We start from the raw sequence: 22,803 nt of genomic DNA, 5'->3' as shown, positions 1-22,803 counted from the left end.
ACTATTGTGCACGACCAAAGTTAAAAACAAAATGACAAAAGTGACTTCTCCTTTAATAAGCCCGAGTTATACTTGGTTGCACGACACTGACGCGCAGCCAAGTACAAATCACCCTTCAAGGTGCTCCGGTCTCTGACCGGGGCTGGGGTAAATCCTGCCTCTTACATACGTACATACTTACTTACATACATACAGATCATTACACTGAGGAGTGAGAAAGTTTGAGTGATTTGGAGATGAGAACACGCTGGCCTTCCTTCAGTAGCGGGAAGACCGTCCTACCAAAGCCAACAGGCTCAAATCACATTTTGTCGGTGTCGGGTCAGAAACCTCCCATCTCTAATATTCTAACCTTTTCTTTTTTTTGTAAATGAATACCCTACTTGATCATACTACAGCATCACACAAAAGTAGCAGATCCACAAGCTTGAAACGTGGCACGAAACGTCGCGTTTCGAGCTTTGCAATCTGCTACTTTTGCTGCTTTCGAATTTGAGTCCTGAAAAGTAACAGTTATGGACATATGAGGTTTCCACCCGACAGACGATTTATGAGAAAGGTGAGGGCCTATGCTACGCCTACAAACGATGTGTTACGGCAGGACAGCTACGAGAATTGTTATGTTATGTTACAGCTAGCAGTAGGGCTGGGCAATAAACCAAAAGATTTATCGAAACTGATATTTAAGAACCAATAACCGAACTGTAACTGAATAATCGAGAAGCAAGGTTTTTTCTTAATGTTTCGTTGATTATATATCAATGAATTTACATGAAAACATTCTAATAGATTTTCTATAATCGACTAAATCGGTTAGTCTGATTAACCACTTAACCATGCATTACACTTCATTGTACAATGAAACATTTTGAAAATAGACTATCTACATGCCCACAATGCATGGCATGGTGAGCTTGTAGATGTAGATCTGCTATTTTCACTGTTATTTCAATATTCATTCATCAAAAGTTTGAAATAATAGTGATATTGATTTGAAGTCATATCGCCCAGCCCTAGCAAGCAGGTAGTCTCTCTTAATAGCAAAAGCAAAAAAACCTCAGAATTACGTTACCACAGAATAAGTGAAAGTAATGTGCAATTCACAGTTAAATGCCCAATAACACTTGTGGTCTTCAATGCTGTGTTTTCAGTGCACCCACCCATGTGATTTGACAGATTATTCTTTTTTTTTTGTTGCAGAGTTTGACTTATACAAACAAGATTCTAATAACTTCATCATGGCAAATTGTAATGAAAGCGTCTTTGACAGCTGTCACAGTCATCACGGACACAGTGAGAGTTGTTAGGTTAAGTACAGGTTTTCGAATACGAGTAAAAAAAAAAAGAAAAGGCTTTTGTTTTGTACATCACAAACGAGGCTCAGAGAAGGGATACAGTGTCCGTTGTTTCAACAACACGTGAATCTGTCGCTCGAAATAATACCAAGGAGAGAACGTAACGGAGAAGGCGCTTGTAACATTTCCGCGGTGCTGTCATGAGGAAGAAAAGTGCGATTTCTGCTTTTCTACCGCAAATAGCCGATCTACAAGCTCACAACGTGTCGCAGTATGACGCATTTTGAGCTTGCATATCGGTTATTTTCGTTACGCGACACTGGCACGCAACTACAGTAAATATAAATCGCCCCTTAACGAGGGTGGTTTGTGGTGTCGGGTTATTGTCAGCCCTTTTCCAACACTGCTCTGCAAACTCTCCTCTGTCGGATTAACACCGAGCTGGTTCTATTTCAGAGTAAATTTCTTCTTCTCCTTCTCTGTCACTGAATGCGTGTTCATAACTGCGTTGTGTTTTAGCGCATGACCTATTTACAACCACGGTGATCGCCATTGGCTACAAAAGCGAGGAATTGGGGGGGGGTTGGCTGTTGCAATTGGTCAGTCACGGCACCTCGTCATTGGCTGGCTGAAAGGGTTCCGCTGTCCCTGACTGCAGCGCGTTTTGGTGTCAACAGCCGTCACCTTTAGTTACGTCTATACCGTATGTCCTGCTGGGACGTAATGCTTTAATGTGTTTGTATACAGTTAAGTGCATGCTTGCAGTAGTTGCTTATGTATACATGTGTAATGGTGCAGCGCACTTTAACTTGATAATACAGTACATAATGCCAGCCAGTGTATGGATACAGGGTTGCAGGAGGACGAGAGCTTTGTTCCACAGGGTAGAGGGTCCGAGATCTGGAATTTGGAAAGGGTTGTGGGGGGTTTGATGTGAGTGTTCACGCGTGGGTCAGTGTGCAGTCTGGGTGCAGGCCCAGAGGTTGGTGGTGGTGGGGAGTCCGGGGTGAGTCTTTTTGGGGGGTGTTACTTGATGATCTGCGGGCAGTCGCTCCAGGCTTTGGCCTTGCGTTTGGCCAGGGCCAGCCAGGCCGGCTCCGTTGATCCATGGGGAGAATCGGTGGAGGGGAAGCGCTTCGAGACCTCCTTCACGGACGGCGGTGACGGCGTGGAATCCGCTATCTCAACTGAAACGCAGGAAGAGGAGCGTCGTCAAGATCAGAACTAAATGACAAACATGTTCTTGTAACCACTTTCAACCTGGCGTCCCTATTTGGGGCACATCATTACAGGCAAAACTTTAAAAGAAATGGCAAAAATAAGGCAAAAATAGAGATAGTCAGTGTTTTAATGGTTTAGCGAAAATGTTCCTTAGCAGTTTTGAACCCTAAAACCTCCGTTTTTGTAACTTAACCACTGTACCACCACAGTTTGTACTCAATCAATTCTCTTGCACGCTCTTCAGTGAAGAATTAGAGCCAGGCACAAACTTGGGGCAAAAAAATACCTAATATCTGGTTTTGAACCAAGAACCTTCTGGTTACAAAACACTGACTTTTCCACTGCACCACAGACATGCGAAAGGTAAACGTCACAACTATGGTAATTACTTACCGATTTGTATGCAGAGGTGGATTTGAACCAACTACCTTCTCAGTCTCTGTTCTGCAAGTTGCATCTTAACCACCGTACCACAATTACTCAATTCTCTTGCACCCTCTTCAGTGAAGGATTAGAGCCAGGTAATAAAACAAAAACAATAATAAAAAAAACTTGGAAAATAATAAATAATAAATAAAGAAGGCACAGCTTGATAGTCTAGATGGAAAGGGGGGTCCACTCGCATAGGGTGGATTTTTTGACGCCACCTGTTTTTTCTTAATCCTTGAAGGGTGTATTTTAAGATTCTGCCAGGTACCAGGCAAAATGCCCCATAGGGTTTATTTTTAACCCTTTCTTACACATATCCTACCCAAATACGAAAATCGAAAAAAAGAAAAAACAGAATAACTATTGAAATAAACAACCTACAGGGACAAATGAACACGTTTCCATACAAGGACCCAGGGAATTCATTAAAATTATTATTAAGATTCTAGCACATCTTGACTATTTCGGGGCAAAAACTGCACAAAAAGAGCTGGAAATGTTCGAATCACATCTATATTTCTCTTTTTACTAAATCCTTAGGTGGATTTTTCCTTGCCAACTGTTATTTCTTGATCCTTGAAGGGTGCATTTTAAGATTATGCCAGGTGCCAGGCTGAAATAATGTCCCATGGTGTTCCTTTTTAACCATTTCTTACATCTTACATATTCCACCCAAATCCGAAAATGGAAAAAAGAGAAAACAGCATAAATCGGGACAAATCGACACATTTTTCCAGACAATTGGGACCCAAGGAATTAATCAAAATGGTTATTATTGTCTCCGCCAGGAGACTATGTTTTCACTTTCCGTCCCCCCCCCCCCTCGGCCAAGCTAACATTGGTCAAGCCTCACGTGACACGTGACAATACGTTGAAAGAGTGTGCTCTGATTGGCTAGTGAGACGCATGACGTATAGCGGCCTATAAATAGATGTGTCACTTTGAAAGAGGCTTGGACTCTTTCAAAGTGAGGTAAGACAGGAATAATCACGAAATGGCTGAGAAATGGCGGAGTAACACTTAAGACAGGATTAATCAGGAACAGTACTGGCCTCCGCCATCTCCGAGGAGCACATTTTCTAGTTAAGATTCGAGCACATCTTGACTATTTCAGGACAAAAATGCAAATGAACTATAGCTAATAGTACACTGGACAAGATAAATTAGGTTATTATTGGAAATAATAATCCGAACAAGATTCTCTACAAGCTGTTATGCATTATACTGTTTGTGTAATCAAGGCCCAAACCTATTTAAAAATATATTCCTAATTAAAAACAAATGTAATTGCAGTTATTGAGTTAGAAGATACACAGAGAAATTAACACATTTTCCACAGTTAAATGTTTATTATATGTCAGGACAAAAACTGCACAAAAAAAGAGAGCAATACAATTATATTACATCATTCAAGTTCTGACCTTTATAATCTTACGAAATTAAGCAGTATGTGCCCTACTGCAACTAATCATCATCATCATCACCACTAAAGAGGTCATCCAAGTCTATCTCCCCAATCTCCATCTCTTCATCCTCCTCTTCATACTGATACTCTCCATCCTTCTCATCCACATTATTGTTGGAGGAATCTGCTTCTTTCCCAAGAGCTTCTTGCTCTTCCTCTGCTTTCTGGGCCCATACCTCCACAAGAGAAGGAGGGAGGATAGGTCCAATTGTCCAGACAGGTTCTAACACCCCCTCATCCATCGTCTTCTCCCAGCCTACTCGGATACAGCAAAGAAAGAGAACTACTACTGGAGTGCAGGAAGGTCGGCCTCAAGCTCAATGAAGAAAACAAAGGTACTGACAGTACGGACAAAACCATTGCCACTGCGGACGAGACGGTGCTCGAGGCAGTCAAGGACTTCAAATATCTCGGGGCCTGGACTGCTTCAACGGAACAGGACCTGAAGGTCCGTAGTAGGGCGCTTGCCTGGAATGCCTTGCATGGGATGAGTAAAGTGTGGAAATCAGACATGGGAGAAGACCTCAAGAGGCGGCTGCTTGTAGCTACAGTGGAGCCAGTACTGCTGTATGGGGCTGAGACATGGACCCTCAAAGTGGAGTCAGTACTGCTGTATGGGGCTGAGACATGGACCCTCAAAGTGGAGTCAGTACTGCTGTTTGGGGCTGAAACATGGACCTTCAAAGTGGAGTCAGTACTGCTGTATGGGGCTGAGACATGGACCCTCACAGTGGAGTCAGTACTGCTGTACGGGGCTGAAACATGGACCTTCAAAGTGGAGTCAGTACTGCTGTATGGGGCTGAGACATGGACCCTCACAGTGGAGTCAGTACTGCTGTATGGGGCTGAGATGTTAGATAGGAGAGTGCAGAGGGCAGCGATCCAGGAGTCCCGAGTTGGTGTTGGCTAGACCACACTCTGGCATCGCATCGCACACTCATCGTAGGGGTTGGGCCTCTCAAAGATTGGTTGGTCTGCTCTCTTGTAGCAAGCCACTCTGAAGTTGGCATGCTGTACATGTGGGATCAGACAAACCTTGGGTGGAGCCACGAGTTCCAGGGTCTACTTGATCAGCACCCACCATTTTCATCAGCATTTTAGCCCGCACAGCATTGACTGACTTCATACGAGCATGGTCATACATAATGCATGTGACTCCACCTCTTGTGAAGCTGGCATCTTTGGGGAAGTTGGGACCAGCTCTCTTGAAAGCCAGCTCCGGTAGCATCTCCGGAGGTGTGAGCTTAGGGCTTCTCATCTTGGATGATCTCTCATAGAGAGGAACTGTCCTCTCACTGGTACTCTGATGGCCCTCCTTCACCTCTTGAATCATGATACTCCCAGCACTGTTACAACATTTGAGCCATGAATATTGGTTGTGATTCTGTTCAGGTTGTCCCATTCGCTGTGAAAAACAACATTTCCCTCGCCTGTTATAATTTGAGGGGTCAGGTAGGTGGACATCTCATCGCCATAGCCCTTGCGGTTTCAAGCTCCTTACCAAAGTCATATGAGCTGCAAAAAGAGAAATGTGCTTTATTTAAGATATCAAATTACAGTATCAAAGAGTAATAGATAGGACATGTTAAGTCAGGCCAGGTGTGACTGCTTAAATCAGCCTTCTCCCTCACCACACCATGATAAGAGCTGGCCTTGGATGTCAGTAGGAAACAGCCCTGAACATTTTCAGATTTCTTTTTTTTGGGGGGGGGGGCAGTTTCTGTCCTGTTAATAGTCAAGATGTGCTAGAATCTTAATAATAACAATTGTTGTCTATTATCTATTATTTCAGCCTGATACCTGGCATAATCTTAAAATGCACCCTTCAAGGATCAAGAAAAAACAGTTGGCAAGGAAAAATCCACCTAAGGATTTAGGAAAAAGAGAAATATAGATGCGATCTGAACATTTTCAGCTATTTTTGTGCATTGTTTGCCCCAAAATAGAGTCAAGATGTGCTTGAATCTGAATAATAACCATTTCAATTAATTCCTTGGGTCCTAATTGTATGGAAACATGTGTTCCTTTGTCCCTGTAGGTTGTTTCTTCTGTTTTCTCTTTTTTTCCATTTTCGGATTTAGGTTAGATATGTGTAAGAAAGGGTTAAAAACCCTATGAGAATTTCTTTCAGCCTGGTACCTGGCAGAATCTTAAAATACACCCTTCAATGATTAAGAAAAAACTGGTGGCAGCCAAAAAATCCACCCTATGCGCGTGGACCCCCCTTTCCCTCTAAACTATGACTGGTTCAATATTGTGGCTGTGATAACACATCACTCCAATGAACAGCAGCAGGCATCTTACGTGTATATACAGATACAGTATCTATGGGTAACATTTCTCACTAAATCCATGTTCTGAACAGCATAGGGATTGGGAACAGTGGGTAGCGAACTTGGCCTGGTGGATATCTGCGCTCTTTTCTATTTCATTTCTGTCTCATTTAGTACCTGTGACAGAGCTGGGCAGAGTATTGGCTTTCTTCAGGGGGTCTCTGCGGTCAAAGCGTCCCAGGAGACTGTCAGGTCTCTTGGGCTCCTCTGGGGTCCGGGGCTTAGAAGGACTGGGGCTTCTGTCCACTTTGCTGTCCGTAGGACTGCCCAGCGTAGCCTGTAGTCAGGATCAATCAAGTTTATTGGTACGTTCATATATATAAGGAATGTTCACACAATAACACAATTAACCACTTAAAGACACTTTAGACAGAATATGGATGCTGGGCTTCAAGTGTCAAAGAAATAGAAAAGTACTAATACAACTTAAAAAAATTGCGGTTGCATCCGAAACCACATACTAATGTACTGCATACTATACAAAAAATAAATTTGGCATACTAAATACCGTAATATGCTAGTATGCAGACGTCCAAAATCACATACTAACATACTATTTAGTACTGTATATCGTTGCTGTTGGGCAGAAACCTTGTATTTCCATATTTCAACTTTTTATGTATTTTCGTAAATTATTGCCCAACTTCATCACACAAAACTGTCGCTAAGAAATTGTGAAAATAGCAGATAGCAAGCTCACAACGCGACACGATGCAACGTGTTGTGAGCTTGTAGATCGGCTATTTTCACAAAAATGAAATAAAAAGGAACAGTTTTGGACAAGGTTTCCACCCGACAGCAACGATATATGAAAATAAATGTGTAGAGGTACGAAGTTGGCCTACTGGCAGCATGCACAAGACATTTGCCACTTATCAGCCCGGCGGTTTTCAAGATTAGTTCCGGACAGACAGACCCTCTAGATGGCTAGCCTCTTACAGAGCCACGCCATACGAATATAACAAACATTAACAAATCCGGTGACTGAGTTTTATGTACTTTAACCACATAAACCCTAGCCTGGTAAAGCCCCTCCCTCCGGAATTCTCATTTCCATTGCAAATGAGATTTCCGGAAGGGGGGGTATACCAGGCTACTTAAACCCTATATGGTTGACCGTGTCCCTCGGGGCTCTATACTAATGTCTTTTCTGTTATCGTGGAGAAAGATTTTGCTGACAAACGATCGACAAGCTGTCGTATTTTCAGAGAAAGCTTTCCCCACAATACGGATGGTGGGGTTTAAGTGGTTAAGTGTCCTGGTAGGCAGGCATGCTCTGTTACAACATTAAACTGAATGTTGCAAGAGTAATAACAAAAATATTAGGGCTGTCAAACGATAAGACCTTTTAAATCAGATTAATCAAACATTAATAATTAATCATGATTCATCACCATTTGTAATTATGACAGAAATATTTTCACTGTATGTTTTTATGGGAACGGAAAATTGAATGACTTTCTCAATCTTGATCTCTCTCCGTCTCGCTCGCCCTAACCCTGTTATGCTATGTGATTTGAGTCACTGCGCATCCTTTTCTGTCAATAACCAACTTGTGTTTTTCACCATCCAGATTGAGCTACACACAGGTTTTCTTTCCATCTTGTTTGGATCATCGTGAGCCATCAGATAACAAAGTGATGACTAGTGCAGAGTGGATGGAATTATGGGATGTATGGGGCGGGTTATTATGCGCATGCGTTCATTGATTTAAAGCTTTTAATGCATTCATTCCATAAATGTATTAACTCAGTTAATTAACACATTTTGACAGCCTGACTATGACTATGACTATGGACTGAATGTACTGAATATTGTACTGAAATTCACAGAATTTTAAGTTTTGGGGCTAAGTAGCCCACCACCGTGGGGCTCCAGCAAACACAAGTAGCCATGTTCAGCCAGGTGGGGAGGACCATCTCTATCCTCCCGGTAAAACTCCCGGTGAAATAAAATAAGCAGCATTGAAATCATTTGACAATTTTAGACAGTATAAGCAGAGAGGTACGTACTCCGTCTTTGTCTCGGGACTGTTTCTCTGCCAGTTTGGCCTCTCTCTGGCTGCGTCTGTCGTCACGGCTCTGCTGCTGTTCCCTGAAGCCCTTCTGCTTCTGCAGGGCCAACGTGATCCACAGGGGCCCCACCTCCTTCTCCGAGGCCCGCGAGCTGTCCAGAGAGTGCCTGCTCTGTAACGACGGCTTTTCTGTAAGGAGACAACGTGAACCGTGTCACATTCCTTTACCACTGTACTGCATTATGACATGACAGTTTTTTTACATATACTGTACTGTTTATATATAGACATACATGTAGGCTATGGCTATTTTGAGGTTTTTATTAAACCTTGTTTACTCCCCCATGTACTTAACATTACTAGTGTACATGCTACTCTTCACCTGTGTCCATTCATACATAAACATGCTTGTTAAGGATAGTTCTGTTGATAGACTACATACAGTATATTTATTTATTCATTACATTCATTGTTGTTGATAGGCTACAATATATATTCATATTAATATATTAATTATTACTGAAATCCTTATTTTAGTTTCAGGGTTTTTATTTACTTTTACCTTTTCTTTTCCTGTACTTCTCTTGGGCTTTGGATGAAGATTTTATTGTTTTCAGATATGCAAACATCAAACGTATAATCCACTGTAATGACATCTTATCTTATCTTGTATTTCCATGCAACCATGTCTTTGACAATAAAATCTAAACCATTTGCTACCTGAACTAGTTGTTGGTGTCTGTCTGACTGTCTGTGTCTTATTACTGTCTTGCAGGCAGACGTACAGTAACACATTCTAGGACCTAAAACTCCTGTTTGGTCTCTGAAGTGTTCATTCACCAAAGGTCCTTGATAAAGATCCATGGCTTAGGAAGAGTAAACAGTTCAGCGTACACTGGCGTTTCCTTGACACATTTCTCTTTGCAAGGTCAGAAAGGCCTCTGAGAAAAGCATTTTGGCCTACCCTATATGACATTAAAACTCTTTTGAGTTGAATGGTCCACAAGGTGTGCTCAATTATGCTAATTTAATGGGGTATCTTAGCATTTATTTAGAGGTAATCTTCACATGCTCAGTTCAAGTATTGTATAGACTATATTGCAATATCAATTGAGACCGAAAGGGATTTGCTTTAGTGCAGCTCAATATGACAAAACCCAAACCATTTAATGAACATTTAACTATTACCTCATGCAATTAAAAAACAAGCTAAAATGAAGAGAACATAATATGCTCTTTTAATCACAAAATTAATAAATACTCAAATAAATATTATTACAGCATATTGCATGTATTTTAAATCAGAAAATAACAACACACTTTGTGGTCTAAAGGGACACTGACCTTTCCGGAGGAGCTCTGTCTTTCTGTCTGTCTTCTCTCTCCAGGGGATGTTGATGGAGGGGAAGAAGGACTTCTTCTCCTTGGGCTCCTCATCCCCTGGGACATGGCTGCTCCTGCGTAGCTGGGCCACGGCCGAAGAGGAATCTTCGCCCCGTTCTGCCTGATCCTGGCCGGGCGACTCCGCCGGCCCCCCTGCCCTCTGGGTTGTAGCATCACTGGAGACCCCTCGCACTGTTTTGGGGAGCGGCGACGGGGGAGGGGTGGCAGGTTTCGGCGACACGGTGGGTCTTTGGTAGAGCGGCGGTTTGGAAAGCGCTTTCTCGCCCTCGCCATGCATTGCAGCGGCACTTTGAGACCTGCCCGATTTGGCCCGTAGGACGGCAGGGGAGGCGGCTGCGTGTGAGAACCTGCTGCCTGCGCTCTCTGGATGGGGAGACACAGGGCTCGATTTATCCGAAAAGACAGAGGAGCAGTCGGAGTCTGGCTCTATGGGCGTGAGCGGGGAGGGGACCCCATCGAAGCTGTCCCCCGCGCTGTACCGTTTCTTCCTTTTCTCTGTGGACTGTTCGCTGTGAAAGCGGAGCGAGTAGTTGGTCCTCCTCAGCTTTATGCCAAAAGGAGAGGGCTTGTCCTCGCCACCCTCTGACCCTCTCTCCTCCTCCTCCTCCTCGTTGTAATCCGAGTCCTCCGCCTCACCCTGGCTCCCGTTCTTCACCTCCGCCGCTTCAGCTTTGGACCCGGGACTGGGAACCAGGAAGGAAGGGAGGTCTTTGGCAAACACACACTCCTCTGAGCCTCTCTCCGCGATGCGGACTGTTTTAGCAGCCTTGCTCTGAGCCCTACCACCTGGGCCCGGCGAGGCCGATGGGGAGCTGCAGGGGGCCTCGGCCGTAGACACGTCCTTCCCTCCGTCCCTGACGTCCAGACTCAACAGCTCCGAGTTACGATTCGAGTCTCCGAACTTCTTCTTCGCGGGGGTGATGGAGAACTTGGCGTTGGCAGACATGGTCTTCCTGAGGTTGGTGTGTGAGAAGGGAGGCTGGTTCAGGTCTTCGCTGCTCGGCCGAGTCTGGTTCCGTCCGGATTCTGGGTGATCGTCGTACTTGCCCTCCTCGGCGCCCTTGAATATCTTCGATCGAATGCTGGCCCATTCTGCCAGGACGGCAGCACTGGACTGGTCCGTGGCGGGCGAGGTCTCGGTGAGGGATTTGGTCTTGGCGGACTTGCGGTCAGGCGATATCTTGCCCTTGGCCAGCGGCAACCCCATGGCTCTCTTGTCTTCTCCCAAGCCCAGCAGAGACTTGCAGGCCGTGTCTTTGATCTGGTCCATGTGGACGGCCGTCCCGCAGAGCTGGGCCCCCGTCACCAAGATGGCCGTGTGGGGGACATACTGTGAGGACGGCAGGTGGGAGTCTCCTCCTTCAGAGGAGGAGGTCTTGACGCCCTCCACCGGTTCGGCCGCGGGCCCGCTGTGATGTCCCGCCACGGGCGTCAGGTTGACCTTCTGGAACAGGATCTGTTTCTCTCCAGAGGACACCTTGAAAGAGAATGGTCTCTGCCTCTCCTCCATCTCCCTCCAGCGGAGTTCCTCCGCCCTCCTCTTCCTCTCCTGGGGGGGCTTCTGCTCCTCCTCTTCCAGTTTCCTCCTCTCCTCCGCCTCCAGTTTCATCTTCTCCTCCATCTCCTCCTTTAGCCTCCTCTGTCTCTCCTCCTCTTCTCTCAGTCTCTTTCCCTCCAGCTCCAGCCGCATCCTCTCCTCCTCCATCTCTTTTCTCCTCTGCTCCTCCAGGCGCTTTCTCTCCTCCTCTTCTCTCCGGCATCGCTCCTCTTCTTCTCGCCTCTTCCTGGCCTCCTCCTCCTCCTCCCTCCGTCTACGCTCCAGCTCCTCTTCCTCCCTCCTCATCCTCTCCAGCTCCTCCCTCTGTCTCCGTTCTTCCTCCTCTTTACGGAGGCGCTCCTCTTCCTGCTGCTTGCGGCATCTCTCCTCCTCGAGTTCACGCGCTCTCAGCTCCTCCGCTCTCCTCCTCCTCTCCTCTTCCTCCTCCCGTCGGAGCCTCTGCTCCTCCTGCTCCCTCCTCCGCCTGGACTCGCGTCTCTCCTCCTCCTGCAGTCTCTGTTTCTTGGAGGTCTCCGGGGACCCGTAGGGAGGCTCCTCAGCGGCTGTCCTCTGCTGGCCTCCTTCAGCCTCCTGCTCCTCCTGCAGAACCCCGGGGAGAGAAACCTCCTGGAGATCCTAGGAGAAAGACAATCCAGGTTACGCTTGCCACCTGGGAGTCGAGTCCCAGTCCCCGCTATGTGTCCTAGAGCGAGATACTTAACCCCCAACTACTCCCCGAGTGCTCAATATGCCCACCTGAGTAGATATCAGCTGGATGAAGCTGAAACTGAATTTCCCTTGTGGGATTAACACGTTCTACACTTTTACTTCTTACAGCAGTGGTTCTAAAACTTCTAAAACCTTTTCATGTCAAGTGACCCTGAATGGAGGTCAGGGACCTCCATACAAGATTTGTGTTGTAATTGTTTACATTTTTATTTTCAAATAGCCGATGTAGTTACACTGATTGTGGATGCTATATTAACTCATTTTATATTAACCCCACTTTGAGAAAAGAAAGAGTAAAAGTAAATAAAAAACCCTGAAACTAAATGAATGAGGTAGGAAAATAAGTTCAGTAATAATTAATATATTAGTATGAATATATATTGTAGCCTCAACACTCAACGGTCATATCAACAATGAATGTAATGAATAAATATACTGTATCTTTTTTTTTTTTTACCATACAATGAGAGTGAATGGAATCATAACTGCCATTTCCGCAATCACAGAGCACAGAAAGCAGCAGATAAAAATCATGTGCAACATGTGGATATTGGTCATATATTGTATTATATCATGACTGGGTAGCTTTACAACCCCAGATTCTATCAAAGTGTTTCTGGACTCACCTGTGTAAAGCGCCTGTGCTTGCGGGACACCCTCTGGTTCTTGGGCTTGACAGACAGTTTGTGCTTGGCGGCGGTGTTGTCGAGGCGTGGGGCGGACAGGGGAACAGAGTCCAGGTTGATGGACTCGATAGTGCCGTCGGGTGGAAGAACTCGCCTGGACCTGGGCGACCTGACTGGAGTGCTGTGCGTCCCCGTCCCCGGCTGGGCTGGAGCCTGGACCTGCTGGGCCCCCTGAGCGTGGGTCACACGGTCATGAAATGTTAGTTGACGATTTGTCATACAAATACTTGTGATTTTTGGCATTGAACATTGGAACGTAAATCAAAATCACTTACTTTTAGGCTTTGTAAATAAAAGTGTCACAAGGCAGATATGATAAATATACAAAGAAATGACTGACAAAGACCGCTACCAATAATTAAAAAATCACACCCTGCGTGAAGGTAGCGGCGCCTTTGATACATTATGTCATCGATATGTGTTTATAATGTGTTTATAGCCATGTGTCGCGTGAAGCTTGACCAATCACTTTGTTGACGGGTCTGACCAATCACTTTGTTGACGGGTCTGACCAATCAGAACGTTGACGGTGAACACGGACAAAGTCAGGTATAGAGCAGGATCCGCTCTATACCTAAAGGTATAGAGCGGCTAGTGCCGCTAAAAATAAACAATGTGCTGTACTATGGCCAAAACAGGCCATGAATTTTATAATTGTATACTTTCAAACATTCTATATTAAAATTGCCTGATGGGGGGGCCTGCAGGCGGACCACGGCCACGCCACTGTGACTCAGACATAACCATAAACAAACCCGATACGCCCATATCCGGTTATCCAGAGCCACAGATCCGACCGCTATGTGCGTGTATGGGACCGACTGACTTCAAACTCAGCATGCACATCGGCAAAGAATCGAGGGAGAGCAGTGCCCGCCGTCGAGTCGCTCGGATATGCGGTTGTCCAGAACCGCCGATCCGACCGATATGTCCATACTGTATATATAGGCATGTATGGATATCCAGTTGTCCAGAACCGCCGAGCCAAACGATATACCCATATATGGGCATGCCAATATAAGGGCATATACTGATGACATCAGAGATCTCCATGTGGGAATAAAAGGGACAAAGACAGACAGGTACAACGGGTACTCTGACAAAGCCCCGGCCGACACTACGACTCGGACATATCGGTCGGATCGGCAGTGCGACGTAGGTGTGTGGCCCGAACCCAGTGTTGCCAGATTCTGTGAGAGAAACAAGCAACCAGGTCTAGGAAAACCAGCCCAAAAGAAGCGACTATGGGCCCCATGAGCACTTTAACATATACATCAGCTATTTGAAAATAGCAGATCTACAAGCTCACAACGCGTCGCATCGCGACGCGTTGTGAGCTTGTAGATCGGCTATTTTCAAATAAAATATTGCGGGGAAATTATAATGAGCAGATCTGGCAACCCTGCCCGAACCTCTAGTCTCAAATAACTGCGGTGAGACGATTGTTATTATGAATAGGCCTACCTTGGCCTGCTGGGTCACGTGGACGTGCTGCTGGGCTCCTTGGGGCTGCTGGACCACCTGGACCTCCTGGTGGAGGAGACAAACAGAACATGAGTCATCATGTGTCCGTGCTGAATTCCGCCGCGTCGGCATTCCTCCGCAGCTCAGCACTGAGCAGACGCTGCTCTCAGAGGAGCTGGAGAACATCTTTAGTCAGTGATTCTCGGTCCTTTTCATTTCAAGGACCCCTCAGTTTGAAAGGCATTAAGCCACGTACCCCCATTTGATCGAATTCTTATCTCTGTGACCCACTGTACACTGTAAAATCATGAGTCTACGCATGGAACCAAATGGACCCTTTGGTTCGATTTTTACACTCTCAGAGTTATATACCCATATCGGAACATTTGGCTCCTTTCGCGGGGTTCTGCGGACCCCCCACGTTGAGAACCAGTGATCTTAAGGGCCATTCACACTGAGCACTATAACTATAAAAAACGATATTGTTTTTAAAACCGTTGAGTGAAGTGGATGGCAGAGTTAACACCACAAAGACAATGGTGAACAATATAGTTATTATAGTTATTGTTATAGGTATAATGCTCAGTGTGACCGGCTCTTTAGCAGTGGTGTAAAGTAACTATACTGTAAGTACATTTACTCAAGTACTGTGTGACGCATTGTGAGCTTGTAGATCTGCTATTTTCAAAAGATTTGTATACATTTTATACATTTGAAAACTTGTGAAATGGGACATTCTGCACAATGAGTACTTTCTACTTTTGGTACTTTAAGTACATTTTGACACCAATACTTTTGTACTTTTTACTCAAAGGGATAGTTGACCCAAAAAAAATATTCTTTTCTATCCATTAGTCACCCCATGCATGGATACAAGTGTCCATGGGGTGACTAATCGATAGAAAAAAAGTAATTTTGGGGGTGAACTATCCCTTGAACATGTGAGTACTTCTTCCATCACTGCCGGCCATTTAGTCAGTACCTTTGGCTGGGGTTCTGGCGGCGCCGCCTCCATCTGGGCCTCCACCTTCAGAGGACTCTGAGGAACCTCCTCCTCGTCTGAGCTGCCCTCGTCTCCCTCGCTCCGACGCTGAGACGGAGGCTTCTGGCCAAACTTGATGCTCTGTGCAATCTGCCTCTGTGTGACGGACAAAAAGAACACTTATTTTATCATGTACTTTGTTTAAATTGTTATTTCTTAATTTTGAGATAAATGTGTTCACCAATTTAAGTTGTCTTTTTGTTGTGTCTTGTTTTGTCGTTATGTATTGGTTTGGGTTGCATTTATTTTGTTTGGTTTTATAATATTTGAATAATTATGTAATTATTGTTCATTCGTATTGTGGTGTATGCAATGGAAGAGGAACATTTGACACCACGTTTTATCACTGGGGCCCCCAATCTACACCGTAAAATGCTCAATATCAATTCAACTCTGAGAGTGTAACAAAATGGAACCAAATGGACCCATCCATTTTGGTTCCATTTGTACACTCTCAAGAGTCACAAACCCGTAAGGGTCCATTTGGTCCCATTTGAACACTCTCACCCTGGCAGACCCGTTGGTCCCCGGGCCTGACATTGAGAAACGGTACCTAAAACAGCGAGCCCACCTGCAGGTTCCTGACTTTATCGGAGACGTTCTCCTGGGACATGGTCTGTTCTAGGCAGGGCTCCGGCACCGGCTCCTCTGGGATGAAGATGCTGTCGTGGGAGAGAGCTCTGGAACCAATTGGATTCAACTCCCTGCAGAAGAATGCATGACAGTACTGCTGATTTAGTTTAGTTTAGTTTAGTTTAGTTGAAAAGCAAATAACCACATATTGTATTGACAACGCATCAGATAGGTTAATAGCAGTTCTAGGATAAAACACACAAAAAGTCCTCTCACAAGCAACAGAAAAACGGGGCAGTGACAACATTTTAAACAGAATACATCAACCTATTGTTTTTACAACGAAACTGTTTCCAACAGCCAAGCTTTTGGAAACATTTTCGTTTATATGCTCTCAAATTACTTGTCATGAGAATCCAGGATGTTCCAGTAGCACACGATTTAAGAAAAGGATTTCTTTCCAACGCTTTAGCGTGTCATTATCATCATTCACCTATTAATTCACTCTGAGCAGGGTGTGTGGGAGCATCCTTCTGTAAATCATTTCTGCACAAAGAGAAAGGGAATGGATCTCTGCACAGGCAACACCACTGTAATCCACCAATTAAAGGCTGAGATCCAGACAAGGCCTTTTATGATCTGAGCCTCTCCCTCTTCCCATGAGCGTGACACTGCAGGAAACAACCAACTGAAATGTGTAACTCACTCAAGTCGAGTCTCAAATGACATGCTAAAAAAGATTGGGAACCAGAGTTTAAGTGGGCATATACTTGCTACTTCCTCCAGCTTGGAATAAGACCAGCTAAGTTGCTCTTTAGCGACTAAGGTCAAAATGTTCTGCGACGTATGGACAATTAATTATTGATAAGGCCCGATTTAGTGCTCTGCGTCAGCAGAAAACAAGCCAGAAGAAGGCACAGTGGGAACAGCTCACTGTAGGGCACAAATGGAAGGGTCCTTTAAAGAATAACACTGTTATATCATTTAGTTCTGGCTTGCAATGTCATGTGGAGTATATAAACAAACCCTATGTCACACATCTTTTCCACCCCCCCCCCCCCCCCCCCCCCCCCCACGCAGTGGCCAGGCTAGGGACCAAATGGACCGTAACCCCTGTAGGGTCCATTTCAACACTCTCAGAGTTAAAGGCCTGATAGTGTCCATTTGTTCCCTAACTATCAATAATTTAGCTGGGGACCCCCTGGAAGTGGAACCCCCCCTCAACGTCTTTTAACCCATTAAAACCGGGAAAGAATTTCATTTTAGATTTTAACTTTGGCTATTAAAAAATAGCAGATATCCAAGCTCACAGCGCGTCACTTCGTGCCGCAATGCGAGCTTGTAGGTTCTTCTATTTTTGAACATTTTTGAAGTGAAGTGTAATTTACCATTTTTTTAAAACACAAATCTTCTCTTCATGGGGTCCCTGGCACAAACATTTTTCAGATGGGGGGTCCGCGGCCAAATACATATAAATTGGGGGTTGGCATGAAAAGGTTGGAGAACTACTAATTCAGAAGGCATTTGTAGAATCAGCCTCAGGCCTTAAAGGGATAGCTCACCCCCATTTTTTCTATCGATTAGTCACCCCATGGAGACTTGAATTCATGGATATTTTTTAGATTTTGTCACATTCCTAAGCCAATAATTTGATGACCGGCAGCGGTTCTGGTAGGAGACACAAGGAGTCTCCTTTGTGTCTCCTACAGGAACCGCTGCCCACCGATTCGCTGATCATCAAATTATTGGCTTAGGAATGCGACAAAAACAAAAAAATATCCATGAATCCAAGTCTCCTTCGGGTGACTAATCGGTAGAAAAAAAGTAACGTTTTGGGTGAACTATCCCTTTAATGGGTTAAAAAGTGCATTTCTTGTGGTCATTACCTCAAATTCTGATTGGTGTCCTCGTCGTCAGACACGACCCCATTGCACACCTCTCCGGTGGAGTAACTGGCCTTCAGCTCCACGGCATCGAAGCCCCTCTCCACTTCCCTCTTCTTCCTCTTCCCAAACAGACGTTTGAAGGGCTGGAATTTGCCCTGTCGCCTCCTCTCTGTTGCCCCAACCACACGAAAAAATTAATAATACATTTGTGATAACTGCGACTTCCGTGCAATCAGATAATCAATCTTTATACCTCATGTTCCAAACACACCAGGAGGGTATGAAAGGTATTCCGTGTGCAGCGTATGTACAGCATGTCTGCGTGTGCATGGATGTGCAATGCTTTGCTGTGTGATTGAATCATGAGACATGATCGCAGTGGTGGAAGAAGTACTCAGATGTTTTACTTAAGTAGTAGCAATAACACAATATAAAAACACTCTGTTACTACAAGTAAAAGTACTGTATTCAAAGTTTTACTTGAGTAAAAGTACAAAAGTACTGGCATCAAAATTATACCCACAGTACCAAAGTATTGTGGAGTATATTGCGAGCTTGTAGATCGTCTTTTTTTTTTTTTGCCCACTTCAGGTCGGCTATAAAATAGGGCTAGTAAAAAGTGCAAATTTGACTCTGAGATGTAGTGGAGCAGAATTTTAAAATATTTCAAAGTTAAGTAAATGTACCTGTACTGTAGTACAGTACTTGAATAAATGTACTTGTTTACTTTCAACCACTGCATGATCGATTGAATCAAATGAAAGGAGCTAGACACAGGAGATGGAATGACAGGACAAGAACCTTGGCTCTGCTGTTCACACTAACTGTACCCACGTTCACAGCAAGGGAAGAGGAGAAATACCCAGTGGTGGATAAAGTACTCACTCCCAGTACTTGAATCCAAGTATGCCATAGATACTCCTGGTCGGTCACATATTACTCAACTACAAGTGAAAGATTCTCTGTCAAATTTGTACTTTGTACAACATGCTTCTTTTTTTAAGTATCCACGAGTGCATGCTTTAAAAAACAAAAAAAAGTGCATGTACTATTTGTACTGTAATTTGTACAAATTATATTTTCTTTTTATTATCAATGTATCGCTGTATTACAATTTAGACATTTTCCCAAACAATTAAAGGAGTTTCCTGGAAGTTTAAAAAAATATCAATAGTGAAAATAGTATATCTATGAGCTATTTTCAGTATATTTGAAATAGAGTTTAAGTAGTAGTAATTCATAATGTACCTTTTCCCCTCCCTGGATATATTGTGGAGTTAAAAAGTACAATATACCGTAAGTACAGACCCTAAAAAAGGTAAATAAAAGTACAATACTCCACTGGAATTACCTTATTAAGCATGATAAACTGTTGAAACCACACCTTGTCACACCTGTTACAACTGCTAACATGCAAACTCACAATGTCCCACAGCGAAAAGATTCCTGCTCGATAGCGTTCTTATAGAAGTTTGCAGAAACCCTCAACGGTATGTGGCTGTCCACATGGGTTCAGGGAACATGTCAAAAAAGTCAACCCCCGGATTTGTGGTGGAACCTCTTACCTCAGTGCTCCAGCACAGCCACACAGTACAACACACTCAAAGCTTGTACAAATGCATATTTCAATCCAGAACTGCACCAGACCAGACTTTGATTGGGGTCTGTGTTTGCACTTGGAGGCAGCATTAGATTAACACTCAGGAATCTGCTGCGTAGGTATTGTCACACATGTGCCAGTCATTTCCTATTTACGATGGAGGCATTTTACACTATCACAATACACTTCCCCACAATTCTTTTAAATGGAATTATCATACCAAATATAACAAAAGGAATATCAAACCTCTCTGTAAACCTACCTGTTTAAGCAAAGCGGTTTCAGTGAACCCTCCCTACCGTCAGAGAAATCATTACTTAAGGTTGATTGCCAAAGATAGTGCGTCCCTTTCATTATGATACTGTAGTAAGGTTGGACCTTTGTTTTATAACGTTATTTCCAAACCATCTCTGCTTGCCAGGAAGTTATAAACTGTGTGATATCAGTTAAACTTTCTCATGTGTCAGGCGGGAAAATAAATAAATACTGCTCTCTGCTCTCTCCTTAGGACCCTGTGATGAAATGTGTTGACATGAGGTAATGAGCATGCTATATAAGCAGCTTTGCTGGCTGTGCGCACGTTATCTCTGTGTGATTTTATAATCTCATGTCACATTAAAGGACCGGTCATAACCAGATGAGCCATGGTGATGTTCTGAAGATACATTTTAGAGTGATGTTTTAACCACATACTGTAAGCTCTGCCTATAAACGTTGTTGTGTGCCAAATAGTAAAGATGGCCGATCTATGCATCATGATAGATATGATGCGGTATGATATCGTAGTTGTGCTTCTTTAGCAATTTTTGTTATAAGCAATCTTTGAAAGATTTATAAAAAATACAAACAAAATTTGTGAACATTTGTGATACAATTGTAAAAAGAAAATGCCTAAAATAGGGATAGGGATAAAACAGGTTGAAAGTGGTTAATGCAACTAGGAATCTAGATTCAAAGGTGCAATTTTTTTATGCTTCAGCATGACAAGAGAAAAATAGCACACTCCTGTTTCTGTCTGTGAATGTCAGGGTGTGTGTGTGTGTATTGTTGTTGTCGTGTGTGTGTGTGTGTGTGTGTGTGTGTGTGTGTGTGTGTGTGTGTGTGTGTGTGTGTGTGTGTGTGTGTGTGTGTGTGTGCATGCGCGTGTGCGTGTGTGGGGGGAGGTCTAGTGGACGAGCAGAAGTGGGTGAGGTTACACAGCTACTCTACACCACAGTGCAGAGCGGCGCTCTCAAAGCGCCGCGGGTATCCCTTTCACAGCTATAAGTAGCAACCAGTGTGGGATTTCACTCGGCAGTGCGTGGTGCATTGTGGGTAATGATACAGTGAACTCCTTTCCACGCTCAGCATCCGGGATTCTCCGAAATGTGTGTCTGGGACGGAGGGTGGGTGTGTGGGTGGGTGTGTGGAAGAGACGTATAGACAGAGGGTTTGTTTATATGCTCCACATGACAAGCAAGAACTAATTAATAGCCGTATTCTAGGGCAGTTGTTCTCAAACGTTTTAGTTTCGAGGACCACCAGTTTAGTATGCATAAAGGCCATGGACACCCACAACTCTTGAGAGTTAAAGAACTGAATGTCCATTTGGTCCCTAACTATCAATAACTGAGCTGGGGACCCCCTGGAACCCCCTCAAGGACCCTCGGGAGTCCCCGGACCCCACTTTGAGAACCACTAGGGAGATCCTCAACTAAAGCACAATGGTTCTCAGAGTGGGGTACCGGGACCCCCAGAGGTTCTTGAGGGGGTTCCAGGGGGTCCCCAGTACAATGAGGAACAGTTTAAACACTTATGCCGTTATGTCTTATTAACATTTTTAGCTATTTAAAAAAAACAGATTTTGAACCAGGGAGCCCCATAAGAGAAGACTAAAGAGAAGATGAGAAGAATTTATCACGATGCAACACATTGTGAATTGTAGATTTGCTATTTTTCTAAACAAATCTTCCCAAATATTCTCTTATGGGGGTCCCTGGCACAAAACCTTCAACTGGGGGCCCACAGCCAAATACATAGCCCTTGACTAATCAACTAACAAAGTTTTGTTTGACTAAGACAAAACTGAGCGATTAATCAATTATTCAACTAATGAGTGGACAGACAGCCCTAGAGTATACTGTACATAGAATTTCTTGTATTTTTTATGTTAAACTGACTAAACATTATGCTCTGTGCATTGGTTGGATCTAAAATAGGTCGTTTCGCTGTTTTATGAAAAGCCATTTATCCTGGGGCATATCTGTATGACCCCTGCGTAAATTACATCAAAAGATCAATACAAAGATCAATGAGTCCTGACCAGACTACAGTGGCAGTATCAATCACATCTACGTCGTTAGGAAACCAACACAGAACCCACATCTTCACAGTGGCAATGTTTCACAAATTCACAAATTCACTCTTCTTTTTTTCTTATACAGTAGACCACTGTTTCTCAACGTCGGGTCTGGGGACCATCAGGGGTCCTAATGGATCCTTACAGCCGGGTCTGTAACTCTGAGAGTGGAACCCCAATCTACACTGTAACATCCTCTGGGTTAATTTAACTCTGGGAATGTGCAAATGGAACCAAATGGACCTGTAAGGGTCCATTTGGTTGCTTTTGTACACTCTTTTGTACAGAGTTACAGATCCATAAGGCCACTTGGTGGATATTGAGAACCCCTGCGGTAGACGTATAATGCCAGCCTAATAGTCAGCTTGCTGGCTTGGTTTCACCTCATGTGAAAGACCATGTTAGCTGTCAGACACAATAATACAGCTTTTGTTTTGTTTCGTTCCCAAGAGGCAGTGATAATATAATGTATTGTTTAAATAGCATGCTTACTCCTGTTCTGAGACAAATGGATGACACGTTCGATTCTCTGTCTGTCTGTCTCTGTCTGTCTCTCTCTCTCTCTCTCTCTCTCTCTCTCTCTCTCTCTCTCTGTTAGTCACATCCATTCTCACTGTCTGTCTGAGTGAAATGAGTAATATACAGTGACCAGATATCCTGGTTTGGCCGGGATTGTCCCAGTTTCAAGCTGGGTTTCCTGAGTCCTGTCAAATATCTAAAACATGTCTTGGTTTTCACTACAATTAGAATAATAACACTTGTTTTGAGTGATTGCATAGATGTTTGT

At 44.1% G+C, this 22,803-nt stretch overlaps 1 protein-coding gene across 1 annotated transcript in view; it reads right to left on the bottom strand.

Annotated features, from left to right (window-relative positions):
- Positions 1–1,947: 1,947 nt before the first annotated feature.
- The window catches only part of cracd (capping protein inhibiting regulator of actin dynamics), a 34,498-nt gene continuing 13,642 nt past the window's right edge, over positions 1,948–22,803 (bottom strand). The window contains exons 2-10 of the mRNA XM_084067773.1: positions 18,079–18,247; positions 16,191–16,323; positions 15,560–15,715; positions 14,578–14,643; positions 13,054–13,284; positions 10,102–12,334; positions 8,756–8,946; positions 6,861–7,020; positions 1,948–2,482 (exon numbers count right to left, since the gene is read on the bottom strand). Coding sequence (XP_083923899.1) covers positions 2,322–2,482; positions 6,861–7,020; positions 8,756–8,946; positions 10,102–12,334; positions 13,054–13,284; positions 14,578–14,643; positions 15,560–15,715; positions 16,191–16,232 — 3,240 coding nt within the window. The 5' untranslated portion in view covers positions 16,233–16,323; positions 18,079–18,247 and the 3' untranslated portion in view covers positions 1,948–2,321. The remainder of the gene's footprint in view (positions 2,483–6,860; positions 7,021–8,755; positions 8,947–10,101; positions 12,335–13,053; positions 13,285–14,577; positions 14,644–15,559; positions 15,716–16,190; positions 16,324–18,078; positions 18,248–22,803) is intronic.

Source organism: Gymnoscopelus microlampas, assembly GCF_963454915.1.
Source record: "Gymnoscopelus microlampas genome assembly, chromosome: 9".
Classification (NCBI taxonomy): domain Eukaryota; kingdom Metazoa; phylum Chordata; class Actinopteri; order Myctophiformes; family Myctophidae; genus Gymnoscopelus; species Gymnoscopelus microlampas.
Note: the sequence above shows the minus strand (reverse complement) of the source record. Positions and strands in the feature narration are given on the sequence as shown.